At 38.8% G+C, this 22,574-nt stretch overlaps 1 protein-coding gene across 39 annotated transcripts in view; it reads right to left on the reverse strand.

Annotated features, from left to right (window-relative positions):
* The window catches only part of AKAP9 (A-kinase anchoring protein 9), a 105,667-nt gene that overhangs the window by 12,903 nt on the left and 70,190 nt on the right, over positions 1 to 22,574 (reverse strand). For 22 of the 39 annotated variants that reach the window (XM_083578402.1, XM_083578400.1, XM_083578406.1 and 19 more), the window contains 17 exons: positions 21,115 to 21,153; positions 19,405 to 19,637; positions 18,121 to 18,240; positions 16,091 to 16,267; positions 15,879 to 15,983; positions 14,748 to 14,900; positions 14,348 to 14,527; positions 10,413 to 11,477; positions 8,913 to 9,059; positions 8,048 to 8,509; positions 7,155 to 7,212; positions 6,883 to 7,004; positions 6,146 to 6,337; positions 4,658 to 4,846; positions 3,776 to 3,920; positions 1,490 to 1,685; positions 529 to 679 (listed from right to left, as the gene is read on the reverse strand). In XM_083578402.1, the coding sequence (XP_083434528.1) occupies positions 529 to 679; positions 1,490 to 1,685; positions 3,776 to 3,920; positions 4,658 to 4,846; positions 6,146 to 6,337; positions 6,883 to 7,004; positions 7,155 to 7,212; positions 8,048 to 8,509; positions 8,913 to 9,059; positions 10,413 to 11,477; positions 14,348 to 14,527; positions 14,748 to 14,900; positions 15,879 to 15,983; positions 16,091 to 16,267; positions 18,121 to 18,240; positions 19,405 to 19,637; positions 21,115 to 21,153 (3,734 nt within the window). The remainder of the gene's footprint in view (positions 1 to 528; positions 680 to 1,489; positions 1,686 to 3,775; positions 3,921 to 4,657; positions 4,847 to 6,145; positions 6,338 to 6,882; positions 7,005 to 7,154; positions 7,213 to 8,047; positions 8,510 to 8,912; positions 9,060 to 10,412; positions 11,478 to 14,347; positions 14,528 to 14,747; positions 14,901 to 15,878; positions 15,984 to 16,090; positions 16,268 to 18,120; positions 18,241 to 19,404; positions 19,638 to 21,114; positions 21,154 to 22,574) is intronic. The other 17 variants (XM_083578428.1, XM_083578422.1, XM_083578430.1 and 14 more) reach the window with 5 other exon arrangements.

Below are 22,574 nucleotides of genomic sequence, written 5' to 3' on the forward strand. Positions count from 1 at the left end.
TGAAGGGATTCAGACTCCCACCTACTGGCATATCAAAAAACCTCAGGCATCATTTGGCAGCCGAGTAGATTTAAACTTGGTAAAAAGGAAGAGGAGGAGGAATAGTTCACATACTTATTAGAAGTATACGGTCCATCATGGGAGAGACTAGCATGCTGGAACACATTCCTTGTATGCACAAGGTCACAGGCTTACTTCCAGGCACCACCAGTTAAATGGCTCAGATATAGTAATGTAAAAGACCTCTGCCTGACACTCTAAACAGCTACTGCTAGTTAGAGTGGACAATACTGAATTAGATGGACAAATAAAAAGTCCGACTTTGCGTAAGACTGCTTCTCATGTCCCTAAAAAGATGAACATATGGCTTCAGGTACTGAAACACACACTGTCACACACTGTCAGTCAGCACACTGCTTCTACTTCCACACCTTGCTTGCTGCATCATTATTTAGTTAGATAAAATCTATAGCTCTGTATAACTACATTCTGCATGCTCAGAATGTTTTAAGGGTCAAGAACTGTTACCTCAAGCTTTTCTTTTCCTCTTTCTTCACTGCGTTCTATTTTAGCCCTTTCTTTCTCCAACGCCCATTGAAGCTCTCTTGATTTCTTCTGTTCACTTGCCATGGTGTCTTTGAGCAAATCTAATTCAGCTGCTTTCCCCTTAAGTTCATTTCTGACAAAAGTCAAGACAAGGTTGCCTTTATAAACCTTTTTCAAGAAAGTAACTAGGGCAGGATAAATTATTCACATGTGTGTGGACACTTGAGTGTGAAACTACATGTTAAAAGGGAAACATTAGGTTCTCAACTTCATATTTGCCTCCTAATAGTAATGGGGGGGTGGACATTTGTTTAGGAAGTACTGAATCCTTCCTTGCCCACTAATTCGACATCATCCCAACCCTCCATGTTTGTGGAGTTAACATGTTGTTCCTTGTAGAATATTTTTTCTTAAGCGTCAGCAAAATGAGGCAAGTCAATCTAAGGGATTATCCACCCTTACCTTTTGCCCCTCTTTCAAGGTTTTTTTTTTGGGTTTTTGCCCCAGATGTTTCCCCATGTAAACCCGATCTTTAGTGGTCAATCAGAGCAAGCGTTAATTTGGGTATCCATGGATTGCTATTTTCTCTGATTGACTTTTAAAGAGTAGGTTTTCGCAGGCAAAGCTCTGGAGCAAAAAGAAAAAAATTAAATAAAATAAGAAAAGGATGCTAAAACATGGAGCTTTAAAGCACAGACTGTGCCTGGAAAGAGTAGAAAGCTCAGTGTGAGTAAGCCCTGAATTAAGTAATTAAACAGCTTAAAATAACCAACCCCATACCACATTAGCTATTATAGCTATTACAGTTTGAGGCCATTGGTTTTTTTCTATAATTAGAAACCAGAGAAGTCAAACTGACTTTGTATGAAAAATTATGGATATATAATTTATATCGACATTAAACTTCAGATTTACTATAGGACCCCACCAATGAGAACCTCACCTGATGGCTTCCAGATCTCTTAAGTGCTTATGCTGGGCTTTCAGTGTTGTTTCCAGTTCCAGTTTAGTCTGTCCAAGTTCATTCTTCAGTTCTGCAACCATCACCCTCTCAGAATTCAGCTGCTCCTGAACCTCAGCTGCTTTGTCCTTTATATTACTGAGCTCCATTTGCACCTCCATGTTGTACCCCAACAATTCTAGAGAATATGCAGTCAAACAATAAGTAACTGACTGTACACACCCATCCTTTATGATTGAAAAAAACACCTTGAGCAAATGGCTGTAGCAAGTCCAATATATCATTTATAAAACACGTTTGATTTCAGCAAATGGTAGCAAAGAAACAGGTACAAACACATATATGTCAAGAAAGACAGCACTAGCCTGAAGGAAAAGGAAGAGACAGTTCTTCCATGGCTTTGGGATGTTGCCAAGAGGGATTTGGCTCCCCTTATTGCTCAAAGGCAGGAAATAATGTAACTTCACAGGAAGTTGTGGACTCGCCCTCCCTTGAAGCCAGTTCCTTTCATGCCTTCACTCAGAACAGACCCTTGACATACCTCTCTCATCTTCAGTCTTCTCCTTCCTCAAGCTTTTTGGCATACTGTATTATGACTGTTTACCTATCAGTATGTTAGCTTTCTTTAGTTAGTGTGACTGTCTCTGTGCTTGCCTCAGAATTGCTCTTAGTCACAAACAAATATCAGATTTATTTTGCCCTATCAAGTAAGCCACCCTCCCCTCAGTCTGTTGTCTATTCTCTGCTTTTCCTTGTGCCTCTTCATTTAGGCAAGCAGCCTTCAAAGATGGGAAACGCTTTGGGGAAAAGCACCACCGCACCCACCTCCAAGGCATGTGTGCTTCAGAGTCTGTCATCCAGATTATCGAGTGTTGCAGAGGTCAAGACGTAGAATGAGGGAGAAGGTGCCTAATGAGGTAGACCCAATGGCACTTGAAATACAGAGCTCCAACTACTATCTTGCAGGTGCAGTTCAGAGCGGTGGCAACTGTGTGCATGGCCCAAACTTGTCCCACATTAGACGTGATGACAGCAGGTGGTGGCTCTGGTTGAATAGAGTTGGAAGAAGCAATACGGCTCCTGGCCAGTGGAGGGAATGGCAGCAGACAAGCAAGATACAGAAGGGAGGGAGCTAAAACTGCAAGACTTCTTCCCACTCTTTTCAGGGAGACAAGCAAACGAAGGAGAAATTCTCAAAGCTTTAACTCCTGAAGTTGTTTTATAGTCTGCTTCTTCTGAAGAGACTTCTTGGTTTGAGGAGTTCCCACCCAGTTATCTAACGTGGAATTTCCACCAATAAGTCACCCCCATTCTGCCTTAGTAAATATATACACAAGCAAATAAAACCTGCTTTCTTGTCTCATATATCAGCAGAGTTAGCTAGAAACTACCAGGGTGCCAAGTAAAACCATGCCATCAGCCATGAAGTGTAATTATAGATAGTCCTTTTGTCATTGCCATCCATACCAGGCCTTTCAAAATAACCAGTTCAAGAGAAGAGGCGATTTTTGGTTTAGCCATGCCTCCTGAAGTAGGCAAAGAGACTGTGGAAATCTCTTTCAAAGTTCATTGCTGCCTCCCAGTTCAGAGGAGAAAATTAACAGCACTTCGGATGCCATACATCCACCAATGAGTGGGAAACTGGCATGTCCAACAAGGAGACTTGTAACTGTCTTTTTATCCATTTGTCTATGTCTGGTTTTCCTATCTCCCATTTTTTTCTCTAGGGTCCTCCTTAGCTTGGCCAGAAAAAGAACTGAGGTTTCAAGGGAGGGAGAGTCAACTTCCTTGGAAGGCTTTGCTTGCATTCAACTGTAGGGGGAACCAAATCCCACTTGACATCCTAACACCCAAGAAGAAACACCTTTCAGATAAGAACAACGGCTCCATCTATTAGCAGATGTTTATGAATATATAAGGGATGTGGGTGGCGCTGTGGGTTAAACCACTCAGCCTAGGGCTTGCCGATCAGAAGGTCAGCGGTTCAAATCCCCGCAACGGGGTGAGCTCCCGTTGCTCGGTCCCTGCTCCTGCCAACCTAGCAGTTCGAAAGCACGTCAAAGTGCAAGTAGATAAATAGGTACTGCTCTGGCGGGATGATAAATGGTGGCCACGTGACCCAGAAGCTGTACGCCGGCTCACTTGGCCACTAAAGCGAGATGAGCGCTGCAACCCCAGAGTCGTTCACGACTGGACCTAACGGTCAGGGGTCCCTTTACCTTCATGAATATATAAGCATACACAGCAGCACAGAGTCATATAAATTACCGTGACATTTTGGCTCCATTTCTAGTTCTCCCCTTAGATCAGTTCTTCTGTTGTTCAGCTGAGCACGCAATAAATTGATTTCCATTAATAGACTTCTTCTATCCGCATTCTGAATGCAGTCCACAGCAGTTCTCTGAAATATGTGCTGTTATCAATTAGAAACAAAAGAACGAACAATAACACCAAATGAGTGAGCAATAACCCAGATTATTATCTAAAATGTGTCTTCAGTAATCACAATTTAGCAAGTCATTGTCATCTCAAGCATTTTATACAGAACATTGTGTTTGCCACTGAAGAGCACATAATGCAAAACATGCAGGATTTCATCAAGGGAGCAGTAATAACTATTAATGTTTATAGTTTTATCATTTCTGTGTGGTGATCTTCAGTAACAAGTCTTCTACTTTTCTTAAACTGTATTTCTATAAAATAAAAGCATTGTGGTATCACAATAGCATGAAACTACATCTTTATAGAATGCTTTTCAATTTACATTTTTAAGTGAAGGAAATATTCCTGTTGCAGTGCAATTATATATATATCTACTCAGAAGTAAGTTTCAATGGAGCTTAGGGGGTACAAAGGTATAGGTTTGCAGTCAAAGATGGAAAAAGTTTATAAACTACAGTTTTGGAGAAAGTTCAAAGTTGACTCTCTGGGAACAACCTTAGCAACATGGAAGGCAGATGAAGCAGTATATAAATTGTTTCCCTGATATGCTTTTGGACACTGGATTGACAGGCAAGACTGTGGAGCAACAGGCAAGACAATTGCTAGGATTTAAAACCACAATGTGAAGAGCTTCTGTAGTTTAATACAGTAATTTAAAAGTTTGTCAAGAGAGAATCACAATTTTTGCCATACACGAGTAAGTCTTACCTGTTCTTGAAGTCTCTTTTCCAACTGATCCACAATCTCCATTACATCTCTAATGCCCATTTCAGCCAATTCCATTTGAAACGCTGCTAGAAGAACGTCCTTTTCTTTTTGAAACACTTGTTGAACAGCATACAGAAGTTCAGCTCGCCAATCTGAGACACCTTCAGAAGATTCAGATCCTGCATAAAACTACAAAGGCATGAATGCAATTAAGTAGTCATATCATCACGTCAAACTTTTTTGTTGTTAACTTTCACTGATCTGACTTTTAACTTATGCATACTATTTAAATATATTTAAATACTACTGGGAATGCAATACCTGTGCTTTTTTGAGGGATACTGAAGAGCGCTGTTTTTCTAAGAGGAAATAGCTTACCATTTATTCAGCGCAAATTGCCTGAATGCAACTCATTGTTGCCTTCCTGGAGAGTTAATTTCAACATATTTTGTTGCTACTCATTTGTGCCAGGTACAAGATTTTCAATCTCCATTTCATCACAATAAGAATGTGGTCATCAGTAATACTCAAAGAAGCTGCATATATGTTTTGAGGTGGCCCAAATTGCTGGAACAGATTCTGGGCTAGCTGTGGTGGTAACTGGAGTAAAGCTTGTGGTACATGTTGTAGAAGAACATTTGGAACCTGGAGACAACTCCACTTCAGTGTGTTAAGTGTGACAACTGGGGCATGATGCCTCCAATAATATGTGTGAGTGCTAGGTCCAGTTTTTGTAAACAACTGAGAAGCTGAGTAAACTCTCAATATACTTGTTGTTGGGTTCAGTTTTGCTTAGAGGGCCAGGGAAGGTGAGCCATATTGCAACCTCCCGTTCATTTTAGGAGTACTATTGTGCTGGATTCTGCATTAAACCTTGTCATTCTTGAGCCTTTTGCCCTTTGCTTAATTAAAATAATAATTAAATCCAACTAAAAATGTAACAAAGAATATGACCACATTCTCAGTTTGATTGCTTTTGTATATGACTGGCCAGTCTTTACTTTTTGTTATTTAGGTATTGGCCCTTCTGCCTTCAAAGTCTTCAAAGCCACTTTTGAATCAAAGGTATCTGAAAAGCTGCTTGTGATTTTGGTAGGTTACTGTTCAAAGCAGAAAAATCAGAGGTCATGCTGAGTGTGTACAAGTTCTCTGGAGCTTGCATGACTTGGGCTGTAATTCTATATACACCTTCCTAGGAGTACGTCCCACTGAACACAATGAGAGTCACTACTAAGTTGACCTGTATAGGATTGATTAACATATGGCAAGAATTAGATCAGTTTCTTATCTCTGCTTGGAATGGCCAAACTTAAAAATCACTTGCATGCGATTTAGCAAGGATCTTAAATTTACTTGCAGTCAATTTTTCGCCCTTCATAGCCCTCTTCTATCAAAGAATGCACAACAAATATTTCACATTAACCTACGTAAAGAAAAAGGCATCTAGTACGAACCATGAAGACTAAGCAGTTTTGCGGTTATAATTACCTCAGTGTCCCTGTGAACCTGCATTTTTGCAATTACATCCTTCAAAGATGAAACAGTGCCCAAGAAAGCCTTACGTTCTTCTAGCCAAAATTCTGGGCCTTGTTTAAGAGAATGTACGTTACTTTCCTTATAAGGAGATTCTGAGAGAGAGATAATCTGTTCACCTTCCCGATGAATAGCTCTTAGCAATCCCTGTTAAAAAAAGAAGCCAAAAGCTGTTATAAAATCATGCTGTTTGTTGTTTACCATTCTGAGCACATTATATCAAATCAGCCATGCAAAGATAAAGGGGCAGTCCAAAGACAATGGGGAGCCACTGTCCCCCTAAGCGCTCAAACTTGCACGTGCCTTGGGCTTGAACACTCTCTCCCTACCTTCATGGCTGTAAAGACGAGATTGGAAGCTATCACTTTTCAATAACCCAAAGATCCTCATTTTGCCCTACTTTTTGAGTTTATGACTTGCTTTGAAACCATAGTTGTTGTTTTTTTAAAAAACCAACAACCTCAAATTTGGAAGTAAGGGGGAATTGTGATTTATATAAAAATGGAAGTGAAAGATTGTAATTTTCTCCTCATAATGCTCAAATTGGCCCAGAGCAATGACTATAACAAAGAGGAAATGTTGGCTCCTCAAACAGTATGTATGTTTTTCTGTTTCTACATCTCCCCTCTAATCCCTGTAATAGTTGTTGCAATGGATTCCAGATTATACTGGTGTAAAATCCCCTTGTTTACCTTTATTCCCTTTGGAAGAATATCTGTTGATTCTTCACCTTCATCTCCTATTCCTTCTGATACAGCATCTGATCCTTGGCTTGGTACAAGATATGCTCCTTGGCTCCAGTCTGAACTAGAGTCTAAAACAGGCAAATCATTGGGACAAATCAACATGGCTTCTGGAAAGGGAAATACTGCCAAATGCAGCAAGAGACAGGGGACATTCTCAACCATATTTGGAGATAGTGGGAATTGAATCTGCATGCAGAGAAAAAACATTGTTCTCTTACCACTGGAGCATCCATCTCTAGCATTAGAAGATGAGGGTTGTGGTATGCCAGGGAACCCCTAAAATTCAAAAAAATAAATAAATCTAAAGATCAAGATTGAGTTCACTGTAATAAATGGATGAACTGCTTTTTAAAGAAAACAATAACAAAAGCAACCAGCACAACTACTAGTTGTTGTTGTTGTTGTTTTAAATACAACCACACTTCATTATCATTTCCAAGGTCAGCACAAAAGCAACCAACCTTCCCAGCTTAAATTCAGCTTGCTTTCAACAATTTATAACATCTCTGCAATTTATACCAGCCACTGAAATTTAGAGGAAAAAGTATTTGAGGCCCACTTTAAAATGTTGATTCCATTAAATCCCTGACCAGCACTTCTATGGGAATCCAATTCATGTCCACATAAGCTATCCACAACCTTTCTATAAAAAGATATTGGAGAACTAATCAGTATTCCCCCAACAAGGGCAGATTTGTTCCCCAAGGGCCTCCAGATGCCGAGTCCTACCATAAACCCTTTCAAAGCCCTCCCAGACCCCTTTCCTTATACCCTCCCTCTCCTCTTATCCCTATTAATCCCCAGGGAACCCTCAATAAGACAGCTATTTCCTATGAAGAGTGCTAGTTTCAGAAGCACCACATGTGCTCACTTCTAATAGCCAAGAGTGCCACAAAAAGAACATCACCATCTGCACCATCTATGGAAGCCCGCAAGAAAAAGGTTGGACATTCTTCCCACATTATCACTGGATTCCCCTGGACTGATGAGAAACTATGGAAATGTATCTGATAGTGATAGAACTCCATGATGGAGTGCAACACCCTTGTAGGCACCCTGCAAACCCTCTTATTGAAAATGGAAGTGTTGTGACATTATTCATAATACACACCTCTTTATCTCTCAGGGCTTCTATGACATCCTTCAAAGTGTTACATTCCTCCGTTAATTCCTGCACTACAATAAACTGCTCTCTTTTTAGTGCATCTGATTCAGAGATATGCCGGGTCTCCATATCCATTATTTCAGCAGCATGTAGCTCCTGCATTTTGTCAATTTTTTCACTGAATTCTTTGATGATTTCTGCAACTTCCTCTGCAGAACACCCATTCTGTAAATCAATCTGAATTCCCTCATTTTTTACAAGGAGCTGTGAAGTTTGGTTGCAGCTGTTGATGTGCAGGGCTTTGTCAGTCTGACATGATGCATCACTTCTATTGATACAAACATCCTCTGAATTTTCAATGCACTTTTCCTTTCTCACATAATTTTCAATTTTCTCTTCTGCCTCAGCCAGCTTATCTTTGGTTTGCCTTAGATCTTCTTCGAGACGAAGTAAACTTGTTTCTTTTACCTAGAAATGGATCAGAATTACAGGTGTTTCAAATACCTTTTTCAAAGCATCAAGTTTAAAACATCTGAAGTGGTTAGGGCCTTGTCAAAAAGTCAGATTTTTATTGTTGGCAGCCAGTGGCCATTACACTGTAACTCACAAAAACAAACAAGGGAATCCAACTGTAAGTTAAACACGGACATTTTCAGAAATAGAAGTTGTACAAACATAAAATGGTAAAGTTCCTTAAATTGTTTAATTAAAAAACCCCATAGGTAGCTTTGGGCACATTTATGTGGAAAAACACCATGCAAATTGATATAAGAATAAGAATACCACCCTTCAACCAAACAGTCTTTTATGAAAATATTACAAGCAATCATTAGCTCAAAATGAAATAATTATGGCAATGTTCACTTCTTACCATTAACTGCTCATTAAGTTTTTCTGCCTTTTCTCTGTAACTATTAAGCTCTTCCTTAGCAGCAACAGACTCAGCTCTGATTCTCTCTAGTTCAGGATCATCAGACAGTATATTTCTTTCTTTGTTTTCACTCAATTCTTTAGCCACCTGCACAGCAATGTACAAAAAATCCCCAATTTTGTGACTATAAGCCCAGGCATGATTTGCTTATTTGCTACTACAACCCTGATATCATGATTCCTCGTGACATAAGCTGTGTAACAAAGCTTTAAGTAGTTCATTAGGTTGCTAACCAATGAAATCAGGACCATGCAGCTAAGATGTGGTGTCTCTGAAGCGCTCTGGGTCATTAAAGAAGTCCGTTCAAGCATTTGAAAAGGCCACTGAGTACTACAATACAGATATTGGTCTAGTGTGCATATTCAGCAGGTCATGGCGAGTCATAGCTTACCACAGGCTTCCTCAACCTCGGCCCTGCAGATGTTTTAATACTACAATTCCCATCATCCCTGACCACTGGTCCTGTTAGTTAGGGATCATGGGAGTTGTAGGCCAAAAACATTTGGAGAGCCGAGGTTGAGGAAGCCTGACTTACCACATCATGCATACCAGGCCAGTATTACCTTTAGCACTTAGAGCACAACAGTATGGCATTAAATGGAATAACCTAAATCTACGATTCCAAGAGTCCATGCCGAGCAAAGTGCTTCTTTGAGTGTGCTACAACTTGTCTGAAGCTACTTGCATTGAATCAGCAAGAGAAAATGTCTACTCATTTTCAGCAGCGGTTATTTGAAGGGCACAAGCAGTAGCAGTTGGTGGGCAGAGCAGGGTGGGGCTGTACTGCTTATCTTGCGTCCCAATGCTGGGGTCACTGCCAGTTACTGGTGGGCAGCGGGGAAGCTGGCATATAGCAGGTGATGCAGCACCGTCAATCGGGAACTCTCACCACTTGCCTGCAATGCACCAACCTCCCCACTGCCTTGTTCCCTCCCCATCTCAGAAACCAGCAAGAGACCTAGGTACTGGGAAACCAGGTAAGCAGCTCATTCCCACTCCAACCTGCAAACTGCTACTGGCTACAGTGGCTGGGTCACAAAAGGAAACCAAAGTATTTCCAGCAGGTGGATAGAGGTTCACACATGGTCTTTGGAACCCCACCCTCAGAAACAGTAATACTTAATTGGATGACCTTTTAGAATTTACTGAAGTATATTAATAGGAAGGTGCTTCTTTCTAACTTGCAGAGTTATTGCAGCTAGTAATATTATAATCTGCTAGAACTGACAATAGTTCATGATAAGCAAAGCGAAAAGATACAAGTTTCCTTACAACTGAGAAATCTGTTGCCCACTGTGCAAGGAGACTTGATGAACTATTGCAGAAACGTTTCTGGTCATGTATATGGTGTTTTCCAACATCACCTCACCCATATTTTGTGAAAAGTCACCTACTCCATAAAAGAAGAAGAATGAGCAGCTATTTTTGGGCCACACAAACCTGAGCAGTAAGCGTTTTTTCTTGCTTAGAACTCTTTGCATTCTCCTTTTTGTGCTTTTCTTCTACTTCTGCTAGTAGCTGGTGAAGTTCAGCAAGTCTCTCTTCCTTCTCCTTTGCTTCCTTCTGTGCAATTTCCACCTTTGCTTTTTCTAGCTCCAGGCTGCTCTGTGCACTTGCCAGCTGGCTCTCCATTTCCAAAAGTTTGTTGGATAATGAAGATAATATAGAACCTGCATCTTCTCCAGGCATGCTGTTTCCTTTCTCCGCTGAAATAGTTTTTATAGCTTCTAAGGCGTCTCCTGAAACCACCTGCATTTCTTGGAGAAGTTTACTTTGCTCCAGAACTGCTTTCAGCTGAGCTTGACTCACAAGGGCTGCAGCAACTTTCTGCTCAAGCGTTTCTTCCAGCTCTGTTATTTTCTGTTTAAGCACCGCTGACTCAGCCTGGGCTTGCTCTTTTAAATCCGTGAGCTGATTGCAATGTTGCTTTAGCTCTGAATCCTTTTCCTCCAAAGCCTCTTGAAGCTGCTGCAACTTTGTGCTGGAAGAATCTTTGGCATTTTCCTCATAGCCAAGAGGGGTTTCATTTTTTAACATTTTAGTTTTCTTCTGACTTTCAGTTTTCAGTTGGCTTGATCCTCGTATTTCTGCCACACCACTGTCCATCTGCATGTTTCTGTGTATTCCTTCCTTTTTCTCATGTTCTTTCTTCAGTGCATCTACTTCTTTCTCCAACTTGCTCATCTTTAATTTTGTTTCCTCAAGTTCATTCTTCATGACAGAAACCTCTACATCTTTATTTTCCACTTGTTTCACCAAAGCTTCCTTTTCTGCCAACACGACATCAAGCTGGTATTTTAAGTTATCTGCATCTTCCTGAGTCAAAGAAAAGTCCAGAGGTACTTTGTGCTCAATATTTGCCAACTCCTGCTGGAGTTTTTCGATAACGTCATTTAGCTGCTCGAGTTCCTGTTCGCTGTTTTGCTTCACACGTTCCTGATCGCTCTTTAAATATTCTATTTGGGCCTCCAGTTCCTTTATGTGCTCATTTTTGCCCTCAATCACCTAGGTGGTCAAAGAAATAAAAAATATTTAATTATCCAAAAGAGGTAGACAGTTCTGGAATTGATTCCAACAACTTGCTTACATAAACAACTCCTCATATTATCAATATATGATTGATTGCATAGTGCCAATCAATCCACCTTCGCATGGAAGTTTTAAGAACCAAATGTTTCTGAGAGTTATTTAAGAATTTTGGTTTGTCCAAACATAAACTTCATCGTATTTTCCACTTAAATGTTTCAAGTTCTGGAAAATATAAAATTCACTGGAGAATATAAAATTCACTGTGTTCAAAGGGACTATATGCAGGACCAAGTCGCTTCATAGTGCTTTTTGATCAATTATGTCTGCAGATATACAATCAGCTTAGAGAGTTTGTGTAACTTGTGTAACCTGTGTAATTTGTGTAACTCTAATTCAACTGATATTTTCACTGCCAGAAGTATTCCTATATCTCAGCTCCTCAGCTTCATTCTAGTTACTGAACTCCCATTTGCCATTTGCAAAAAAGAACTCTCCAGAGTGCTAGTTATTTCGACAAAACCACCATTATATCCCTAGTTACTAGAACTTAACATTATTTTCCACAGTCCAAACATACGACAAAAAAATGAATAAGTAAGGATCCTGATCAGTCTCCTAAGTTACATAATCATAGGGTAATTTCCACATCTTCCTACACTGATGAAGTTGCTATATTATCTAAGTACAGTCGTACCTTGGAAGTCAAACGGAACCTGTTCCAGAAGTCCGTTTGACTTCCAAAACGTATGGAAATCAAACTGCAGCTTCTGATTGGCTGCAGGAAGCTCTTGCAGCCAATCGGAAGCCGTGGAAGCCCCATGGGATGTTTGGCTTCCAAAAATAGTTAACAAACCAGAACAGTCACTTCCGGGTTTGTGGCATTCGGGAGCCAAAACGTTCAAAAACAAAGCTGTTCGAAAACTAAGGTACGACTATATATGGTTGGAAAAAAGAGAAACTCATGCAATCAACACCTCATATCTTTTTTCTTTTTTTTTTAAAGGTGGGATACATTTAACAACGTAAGAAGAGCCATGTTGGGTTAGGTCAAAAGCCCACCTAGTCCAGCATCCTGTTCTCTCAGTGGCCAACCAGATGCCTATGGGAAGCCCATAGCACTATCTCCACTTGTGATTCCTGACATGCATTCAGATGCATACTGCCTCTAATAGTGAGAGAGAACATAGCCACTGTGGCTAGTAGCCATTTGACTGAGAGAAAAAAGAACCGGTGACTATTCAAAAGCTGTGAAATCATGACTTTACAAAACAGTGGCAACTATACAGATGTAAGAGATTTTGTAAGGGGGCGGGGAAGGACACTATGAAGTAGCAGAAGAAATAAAAATAATAAAGCATATTATTTCACTGGTGTATTATTATGAAGAAGGCAAAATGATCCAAGAGATAAGTTGCCAGCCATACAAGGAATGTTCCAGAATTTTATCTATAAGAAATCTGTTTAGAAAGAGGGAAAGGTGTAAAGACCAAGTAAGAAGATTCAAATTATTCAGACAAATAATTTAGAGGAAGATAGAAGTAGCTACATGGGGAAGGTGTGCTTTAGAAACCTCAGGAAGAGTTTCAATGCTAGGAATTCAAAGGTAGAAACAGAAAGAGAAGTATAAATAGAATGGATTCAAAAGACCAATGTAGAATAGCTGAAATACTGGCTTTGAATAGATGACAGTGATTGATTTATAACAACTTCAAGAATAGAGTTTTGGATGGACTTTGGCCTCACCTAGTAAAACTCTTTCTTTTTGCTTTCTCAGCAAAAGGATGCAGAAAGCATTTATTAGCCACCACAAAAATCTTAAAATTAAAAGAAATACAAAAAAAAAAAAAAAACACAACTAGATGGAACCAGAAAACCCAGGAGCTCTAGATATTTTACATCTTAATGATACAAGATAAAGTCACAGGATTTATGGGAAGCACTACAAATAATTGTCTTCCTCTTTCCAAAAGATATAGCAATTCCTGAAAGGACATATAAATAAAGCTAGTGAATTCTCTCTATTGCTAATGCAAAGGAGGCTGTGTGGAGGACTTGCTACATAACTTGAAGAAAAAGTAACATATCTAAATGAGTAGCAGCAGTAGTGATTTTAGGCATGTAGTCATGAAAGGAACAGAAATATGGGATCCTGAAATTGAAAGGAGGAGGGGAGGGAAGATCCAGAACAAGTTTCTCTTTTGAAAACCTGAAAATAGCAGGAATACTATTATAACTTGGAACAGAGAAATATTATGACTCACTAGATTTTGCTTTTCAAAGCACTTTGTTTCACAGTAACTGGCATCAGCACTCTGAAAACTATTAAAAACTGGTCTGCCTTTTGTGCTTTGCTGTAAAATATACACTGACACTCTATCCTAAGTTTGCAAGAAGAATTCAGCAACTTTCTAGAATCACAATTTCAGTTATAAAACGTATTTTTTCTGCAAACCTCTGGCAGAAATTAGGCAAAATCCAGCAGATGGCATTAGAGTACAACCCATTGTATAAATACTTGTACTGGAGATGATACATTTCATTAGCATCCTGATAATCACTACTCAGATTATGTATGTTTATATTGCTCCAGTTATCCGACAGAGGAATTGTGACTAAAATTGCACCATTATCTACCACTACACAGAAATTAAGATTTCAATAAATATATCAAGAGAAAGCAGAATCCATGAGAACTGTATTTTGAAAATCAGGACATGGATTTCTAAATGCAGTGTGGCCTAACCCACGTTCTAACATCTTAAACTGTTTGGTTTATACGGAAGTCTTGATTTTACATCTCACAATGAAAAGAGAGGTTCCCACAAAAGATTCCCAAAACCATGTACTTTGTTATCTGTTGTAATTTCAAGTTGCTGTTGCAGTTTTGAAATTTGTTCATGAAGTTCATTTATTTCCTGTTCCTTTTCCTGTATGATCTGCACAAATTTTCCAGCAATTGCATGATGACCCTTTATAGAAGTATCTTCAGGTTTCTGGATAGCTAGTCCCATTTTTTCCATATCCTCCTACAGACAAAAAAAAGCGGCAAATAATGTAACTTGTGTTTCTCTCATTCTTTTCCATTTACAAGATGAATATACAGATATATATTAATATATTCTTTTTAAAAAAGAAGAAACCAGGATGTAATGCATTAAAAGTTTTAAAAACTCATGATTTGCAGATGTGTTCATTCAAGAGAAGAAGATGGGTGGGAAATACCGGATTTCCTTTCCAGATAATTACCTTGAAAAATTTATTCTCTTGTTCAAGTTCTTGTTGTCTTGTAGTGGACTCTTTGTGCTGGATTTCTAATTGCATGTGCAACTGTTGTACTTCTTCGTTTTTGTTTTCTAGTTCCTCGCGAAACTGCTCTAATTGTTCTTCAAGATTTATGATCTATATACCCAAGGTAAGTGTCAAAGGGATAACGTCTTTTAAACAAGCAAAAACCATAAAAATAAAAAACTGTTCTTACGACCATACTTATTTTCAGAAACAAATGTTTGTATTTAATTTCTAATTCTAAAGTCTTTTAAAAAAATACTCAATTTTACAATGAACGTGGAGAATTATGGATGGATGCTAGCTCATTTCTTCTATTCCCCCATTCTCAATATAGCACTAGATATACAATGGCTACACACATCCTGAAGATTATTCCAGAGATGTTGTTCCTTCAGGAAGGTGACAAAGGACCTACAAGAGCTGGTGGGGCTATTTGTCTGTGGCTGAGGGCACAGTGATTCAGCACCCTGAGATTTTAAATGGGCATCCACAATTATATCAGGATGGTGCATTGCACTTTGTGGCTAGAGAACACTGCAGAGCGGCACAATAGTAATACTAAACACCCATCAAGTCTGGTGGTGAAGCTGTATAACCTGTAGATGACTCAGGTTTTTTAAGAGGCAACTGTGATCTCCTAGGCTAAAAGTATCCAAACTGACCAGGTGGCTGGGTATGGGGAGACCACAAGTTGTGTCACAGGGTCTGGAAAAGGGCATGTGCTGGCCTCTTCCAGACATCATTCCCCTCCACAGCGAGCTAAGCAACATTTGAGCTGGCTTATATCTAAGCAGCAGCAGCAGCCATACCATACCATGGCCCTGCCTTTGCCTTGGGGCTCCCAAGCTATGTGGTCGCATATACAGTTGCCATGAATGTGGTATGTGGCTCTCTTTGCTCCTCTTACCTCCACTCAGGGGGGACAGTTTCATCTAGGCCACATGTCTGGCCTGCAGAAGAAAGCCAGGCTCATACAATGGAGCCACGTGACTATTCTGACCCTCTGCACACTCTGCATCCTGTGAAGTTGGACTGAAATGAATTATATGAAGTATTAACTTATCTGCATAATTGAAAGGGATACTCTACCTCTTTTTCTTTCCTGTCTACAGCTTCTTGCTCAGCCTGTAACTGTGCTTCAAGGGGCAATTCTCCCCTTATTGTTGTAGAGCCAAACTGCTTCCTTTCCTCCACCTTTAAAGTAAGGATATTAGCTATCACATCTCTTTAATTCACAATTAAATAACTGAATGTTCTTGTTGATAATAAATATATATAAAAACATTGTCCACAAAAAATACCTTTTGCAAACTGTCTGCACTGATCATTAAAGCTTGTTCCAGTTCTCTGATTCTGCACTCTAATTTCTCAATTTCTTCATTCCGTTCTTGCACATCTCTCTGAAGTTGCTCCTTAGAGAGCAAAAGCTCACTGCATTTGTCTGTTTTTTCTTTGAGGTGATTTGTTAACTGCTCAACCTGGTGACAATAGGCAGGAACGATATTTCAAACCTCTTGAAATATTAAGGATGAAGAACTCGTTTGATGAAGGCTCCAGAAGATGTATGCTAATGTAGGTCATAAGTTCAAACACAAATTTACTATAACGTTAACCAAGTTAAATTGCGTAGGAGAAAAAGAGGCAGGAAGTAAGAAGAAAGCTTTCAGTCTCTGAAGTATTTAGGTACAAGGAGCTACTTAGTAACCAGAAGCCAAGAGAATAAAGGCAAGTAAGATGGAAGACTCAAGAGAAAGCACATTGAGAGGAAAGGAGAGGATGTTGGCCGCCACGCATACTGAAATGGAATGTTCAGTTATGAGGCAGCCAGAAAGACTTCACTGAGAAAGAAGTAGTAATTGGCCAAAGAAAGATAGCAAGTGAAAACCAATTAACAAAACACTCCCCAGTGGGTGGACAGCTACCAGTTCAAACTGCATGTACAACAGACAGAAATTACGCAGAAGTTCAACCCTGCCAAATTAAAAAGGATGTTGTTTCACAAACACAAATTAAACAAAACCCAAGAGTGAGTTGTTGAACTCTTAAAAGATTTATTTCAGCTTTCACAGGCGGACTATTTCATCTGATGAATGAAGGGTTATCTGCAACTTCTTCCAGATTAGAGACTGATGTATGGATAAACATATAAAACATAAACATATAAACATATAAAAAGAGTTGCAGGGAGGAAAGAACACTGGAGTGCAAAACCACGATTACTTCCTAATATGATATGGTTGCTGTGATTATTTTATACGAATTTGAGATTTGCACAGAAACATCGTAGAACCACCTTTGCCAAGATACTGCTATAACTCTGTAGATTAGTCCCATTGCTGGGGCTAGTGGCAGCTGTAGTGTAAAACATCTGGCAAGCACCAGGATGTTTGTGCTGCAGTTGTACCCATAGCCCTTTGGGTCCACGGTTTGCACTTCCCCCACTTTATCAGTCTCTCTGTGGTGTTAGCTGTGAACCTGACAAAGTGGGCTCTAGTTCACAAAAGCTTATGCTTCAATAAAAGTCTTTAAACATGCTTCAGAATGTTTTGTTTTTATTGAAAAAGGTGAATACGCTTCACCCCTGGAATGTGTCACAAATTAAAACTATGTCAGCTATGCCTGCCACATGGAAAAAACACTGCCCTAATTCAAGAAAGAAAGATAACCACAAAAGATGCACATCTTTCTGTATTAATAATAAAAAGCAAATTTACAAAATTCTAAGTTTTCCCTTTCATTATCCCTGTTCAGTAAATGCAAATCTATTCAATCTTCCCAGTGAATCCCACAGAGCCTCTGCTCCAACCCACTTGGCATACTGCCTTTGGAACTCACTTTGATTTTGAAAAGTGTGTTGACTGACTGCATTGGGACTATCATTAGGAAATAAATGAACTAAAAACCACACCTGGAAAAAAACTGGTTTTGGCTATTAATTCTACGAATAAGTGGTTATAATAATGTGTAGCCCAATTGCATGCAATAGACCTTATTTGTTCGAAGTAAATATGTGAAGCATTGCAGCCTTTAGCTTAATTCAAATCTTATTTTTCTGGTTTGTTAACTGACATTAAGACAGAATTCCCCAGTTTGACTATAACAAAGTACTCTGGCTTACTGCGAGACCAGATCTTTGTGCCAAAGCTGGCATGCAATTGGGAAATAGGAAGGGTGACAGAGGAACATGCAGTCATGACACTTGTCCATGGTCATAAACAAAGGATTATGAAACCTTGGACAATTGTCCAAACAGAGGACTTTATTTTTGTACATTTTCAACATTTCAGTTTATGTATTTACGTTAAAACAAACCAACAAACCTGTATCTTACCTCTCTGTTTTGGTGTTCATTGACTGGCTGAAATCGCTGGGGAATCTTAAGCTGGTGCTCCAGTTTCACAATCTCTTGCTGGAAAACATCTCTCTCGTGCTCCCTATCAATTGCCTGTTCCTGAAAATGTAACCATTATATTTCTTATGGCAAACATGTTCAAATGAACTTCAAAATTAACTCATGGTATCTTGTTTTCAATTTTACTTAAAACTAAACAAGATTTCCAAAATGAATGTAATGATACCACAGTGCTTCTACTTTTATCAATAACACACACACACACACACACACACGCACACACACACACACATATTAAAACATCTGTTACCAGTAAATAGCAGAAGCCCACAGAAAATCAACTTTCTAGTTGGAACATAACCACTGATGTTTTATCAAAGTACTGTAGTCAGATGGCTTATCTTCTTTATGACTATGAAAATGTGACAAGCACTGGGCCCAAGAAAGCAGGTAGATATCTGGCACATGCCTTATTGTCTATATACATTTGTGGCAGGGCTGATAGCAATACATTTTTATATACAGTATAGTGCCATTGCAGACAGCCAAGGCAGAACCTAAATATTGTAGATGCTTGACAAAGCACTGGCAATTCTTTTTCTGGCACAGAGCTTAATGTGCTTGCTTGTACTTTAGGCTACTCTTTAGATATCAACTCAAATGGGCCACCTTAATAAATACACAAACGCTTGGGGCCATCTCTAGAATACAGTCATACCTCATGTTATGGACGCTTCAGGTTACGTGTTTTTGGGTTACGGACCGTGGGAAACCCGGAAGTACCAGAGCGCTTCAGGATGCGAACGCTGCAGGTTGCGGGCGTGCCTCTGTCACAGATTACGTCCGCAACCCAAGGTTCCACTGTACTATGACTAATGATTCTCTATTACTCATCATGTCTGGAAAAATACATCTCTAAAATATAACCATCTTATCTCACACATTGTTTCATAAGATGTCAGGGTGTGGCTATATGCTTTCCTAAAGTATTTTTCAAGGTCCGAAATAATTTTTTTTTTATTATCAAGTCTGCATTTAACAAATTTTAAATTCTGAAATTGTGATCAATGTTGTTCTTCATTCCTTTTAAGAACACCTACATTTTTAATGTGCATTTAAAAGTAATCTGCTTCAAAATGTAAAAACGCACAGAAAGCTTATTTAATGTGCAGTATTAACTAAATTACAGTATGGCCTTTTTGTCTCTCTCCCACTTTAAAAAATTCTGTCATATATGGCTAGCAGGACCCATCTCTTACTTACATCTAGAAATTTTTTTGTTTTCTCAAGCTGTTTCTCCAGAGCTTGGTTTTGTTGCCTTAGATCCATCAGTTCTGCATTTTTTTCATGCTCCAGTTCCAAATATCGGCTGACCTGCTCCTCTATATCAGTTTCCAGTGCCTTCACCTGCTTTTGAAGGTAGTCATATTCTTTTTCTGCTTGCCGCTGCACCTCTATTTTTTCCTTCATGAGCTTTTCTGTTTCCGCCAGCAACTCTGTTTTATAAAGGCATCAGTTGTTGTTTTGGATAGGAACAGTTACCTTAGCCTATCAGAACAAATTCACTCCCAAAACAACGTATTCATGCTATAGTATAATAAAGGATGGAAATAGGTTTGGGTTTTACCAGAATTATGTGGTATCTCTCAATAAAAAGAGGGAGGTATGGAAGATATCACAAAAAATCATACAAAACCCCAGAATGAAAGCTGAAACACTCTCAGTTTACTTTAGGACACACCAATTTTAATGATTAATCATGTACATGGGTCACCGTAACAAATCATAACTGCATATATTTCATTCAGTACTGGGGGAAATGTATGACGGCATTAAAACCCAACTGTCATCTCATCCAGTAGGACTGATCCAAGTTAACAAAAAAAATGGTCCATGAAATGGCACATACAACGTTTAAATGTGAAAACACTATAGACCTTCACCTGGTGAGTTATAGAAAGGACAGCGAAGGAAATGTCTTACCTGCAACGGAGATTTTCTGTCATCGGTGTTGTGTTTAAACACCTTACTTCCCCCGTCCCCTGCCCTTCATTTTTTAAAAAATGCTTTTCACGATGTGGGGAAATGCTAGCATATTTACGGCCTACAGTGGCATGGGGCTACTGGAACAGATTGCCTTCCAATGCTACTCCAGTCACATTGGATGTTGGAGGCCATATTGGACTATCTGGTGACACTGATGCTTTCTGTGTCAGCAACACTCCTTCTGGGATTTGGGCTACATTAACGTGAACAGGAGGCGCATTGTGATCTCTTCCCAGCAGAGCTAAGGCTTCCAATACGCAGAGGGGACATGCTTAGTCAACTCCCACTGAATTGGGCTCATCATGCACACATTTTCTAACATTTTGTATAGCCAAAAATAATATCAGGATAAACGCTTTATAATGTGATTCACCAGTATAACAGATACAGATACTGCAATCACAAAATGCTTGTTGATTTTTTAAATGAGGAATACTGCAGAGTAATGGATTTATGGATAAGGATCTTTTATCATATAAATGAAAGAAAAAGGGAAAAAAAGTCACCAGATAGTGGCCATTTTGCATTACACAATACAGAATATTTGGGGACCATCATCTTACATCATGCTTGCTTGCTTAAACATCGTATGTCAATACAGAAGTCATATTTGGCAAAGGTATTATCAACCAATGTATTTGCAGTTTTAAAAGCAAAGTATTACTACTACCTGTGCTCGCAAACTAATCGACTAAGATGATGGTTATTAAATGAATCTGCTTCACTTTACTAATGTATTGCACTTAGAAATTGTGAGCAACTGTTAAAAAGAAAGTTGTGAGTATGAAACACAGTATCAAAGCTGCAGCCCAGTAAAAGTTAATGTCAGTAAGCTGAAAGCCCAAAGAGAGACCATGATTAGCAAGTGTCAGTAGCTGTTAAATCTGCCACCCAATGAAAGATTGGCCATGCAATATACAAACACACCTGCTTGGGAAGCTGCATCGACTGCAGCATCTACTAGGCCTAGGAGAACAGAAAAAAAACAAGAAGCAAAGTAATTCACATGCCATCTATAGCTTTCTTAAGGTGTAATACTGTATCAGAAAAATGAAGTTGAAGACAGAATGCTGAGTTCAGTGAAAATGCCTGATGATGTAAGAAATGTGTCATTAATCTGTTAAGTACGATAGTTAAGTGTTTTTCTACTATTTTAATGTGGAATATCCATTTATTTTTCCACAAAGTTTCATGAACACACTATAGATATTCCACTGAAAAGCTCAGGTAATATACCTGCTATTAAATGTACTGATTACTAGATTATTGCAAAAGAGTCCTAATCTTAATAATTTTACATGATACTTTTATTCAAACGTAATTAACTCACAACTACCTCTTTTGATCATTATTGCTTCTTTGGCATTTTTTAAAAAAATCTAAAACTTTACATGCTCCTTATAGAATAGAGACGATATTCTTAAGTTAACACCTTTAGCATGTTAATGTACTCTTTACAATAAACACTGTTTCAATAAGATGTCTCTTACTGGGGGAAAAGAGGATTAAAACATTAATTTGCTTTATGAAGGCAAATATTAGTTGAACAAACACTTAAGCACATTAAACAAGCTTTGTGTCTTCTTTTTAGAAGCTATCCAGCAAAAAGGAAGGCACAACAGAATACAAAATTTAAAAAATTAGGGGTTTTGCTTCCTGAGCAGTTTCTTTGTGGGGAAAAAAAGACAGTATGAGTATTTTTATATAAAAATCAACTTATACACAATCTTCCTACTCATCAGTTTCTAGCAATCATCTAGTGAATTGGAGCACTCTTCAATATCTATACGTATTTCTCCAGTTACATTTAAATATTCTATTTTTTGGACAAAAGCATTAAGGCTCATAAACATTGTGGTGTTATAGTTACAAAGTTGGGTTTAGGTAAAGGAAAGCCCATCTCAGTTCACTAGGTGGCCTTGGGTAAATACAATAATTTAGGCTACCCTATTTCACAGAATTTAAAAGGTAAAATGTTGTTCTGAGCATCTTGAAGGAAGAGGCAGCTGAAAACATAACTAATATATTTTAGCTGAAACAACATTTTGATTGGGTTGGACTAGATTACTCTTGGGTTTTTTTGCAACTATACAATTATATGATTCCATGATTGCACCCCAATATTCCTTATGTATGTTAGTGGGCCTAACCATAAACCCATGTGTTTTCACTTGGGGAAGATTTAATTCAGCTTCCCTATCTGATTGTAAATGCCTTCATCCTTTTGGAAATGTTACTAAGAAAAGGTACATCAATCCTTTGGGGTGAGGAGTTGGGTTGTTAAAGAGACTGAAAGCTGATATGATCTCTTAACTGAAACATCCACTTGCGATAGTAAGAGTTTGGATTGTTCTCTCAGTGGGAAGGTGGCATCTATTGATATGTGT

The sequence above is a fragment of the Podarcis filfolensis genome, assembly GCF_964270895.1.
Source record: "Podarcis filfolensis genome assembly, chromosome: 12".
Lineage (NCBI taxonomy): Eukaryota > Metazoa > Chordata > Lepidosauria > Squamata > Lacertidae > Podarcis > Podarcis filfolensis.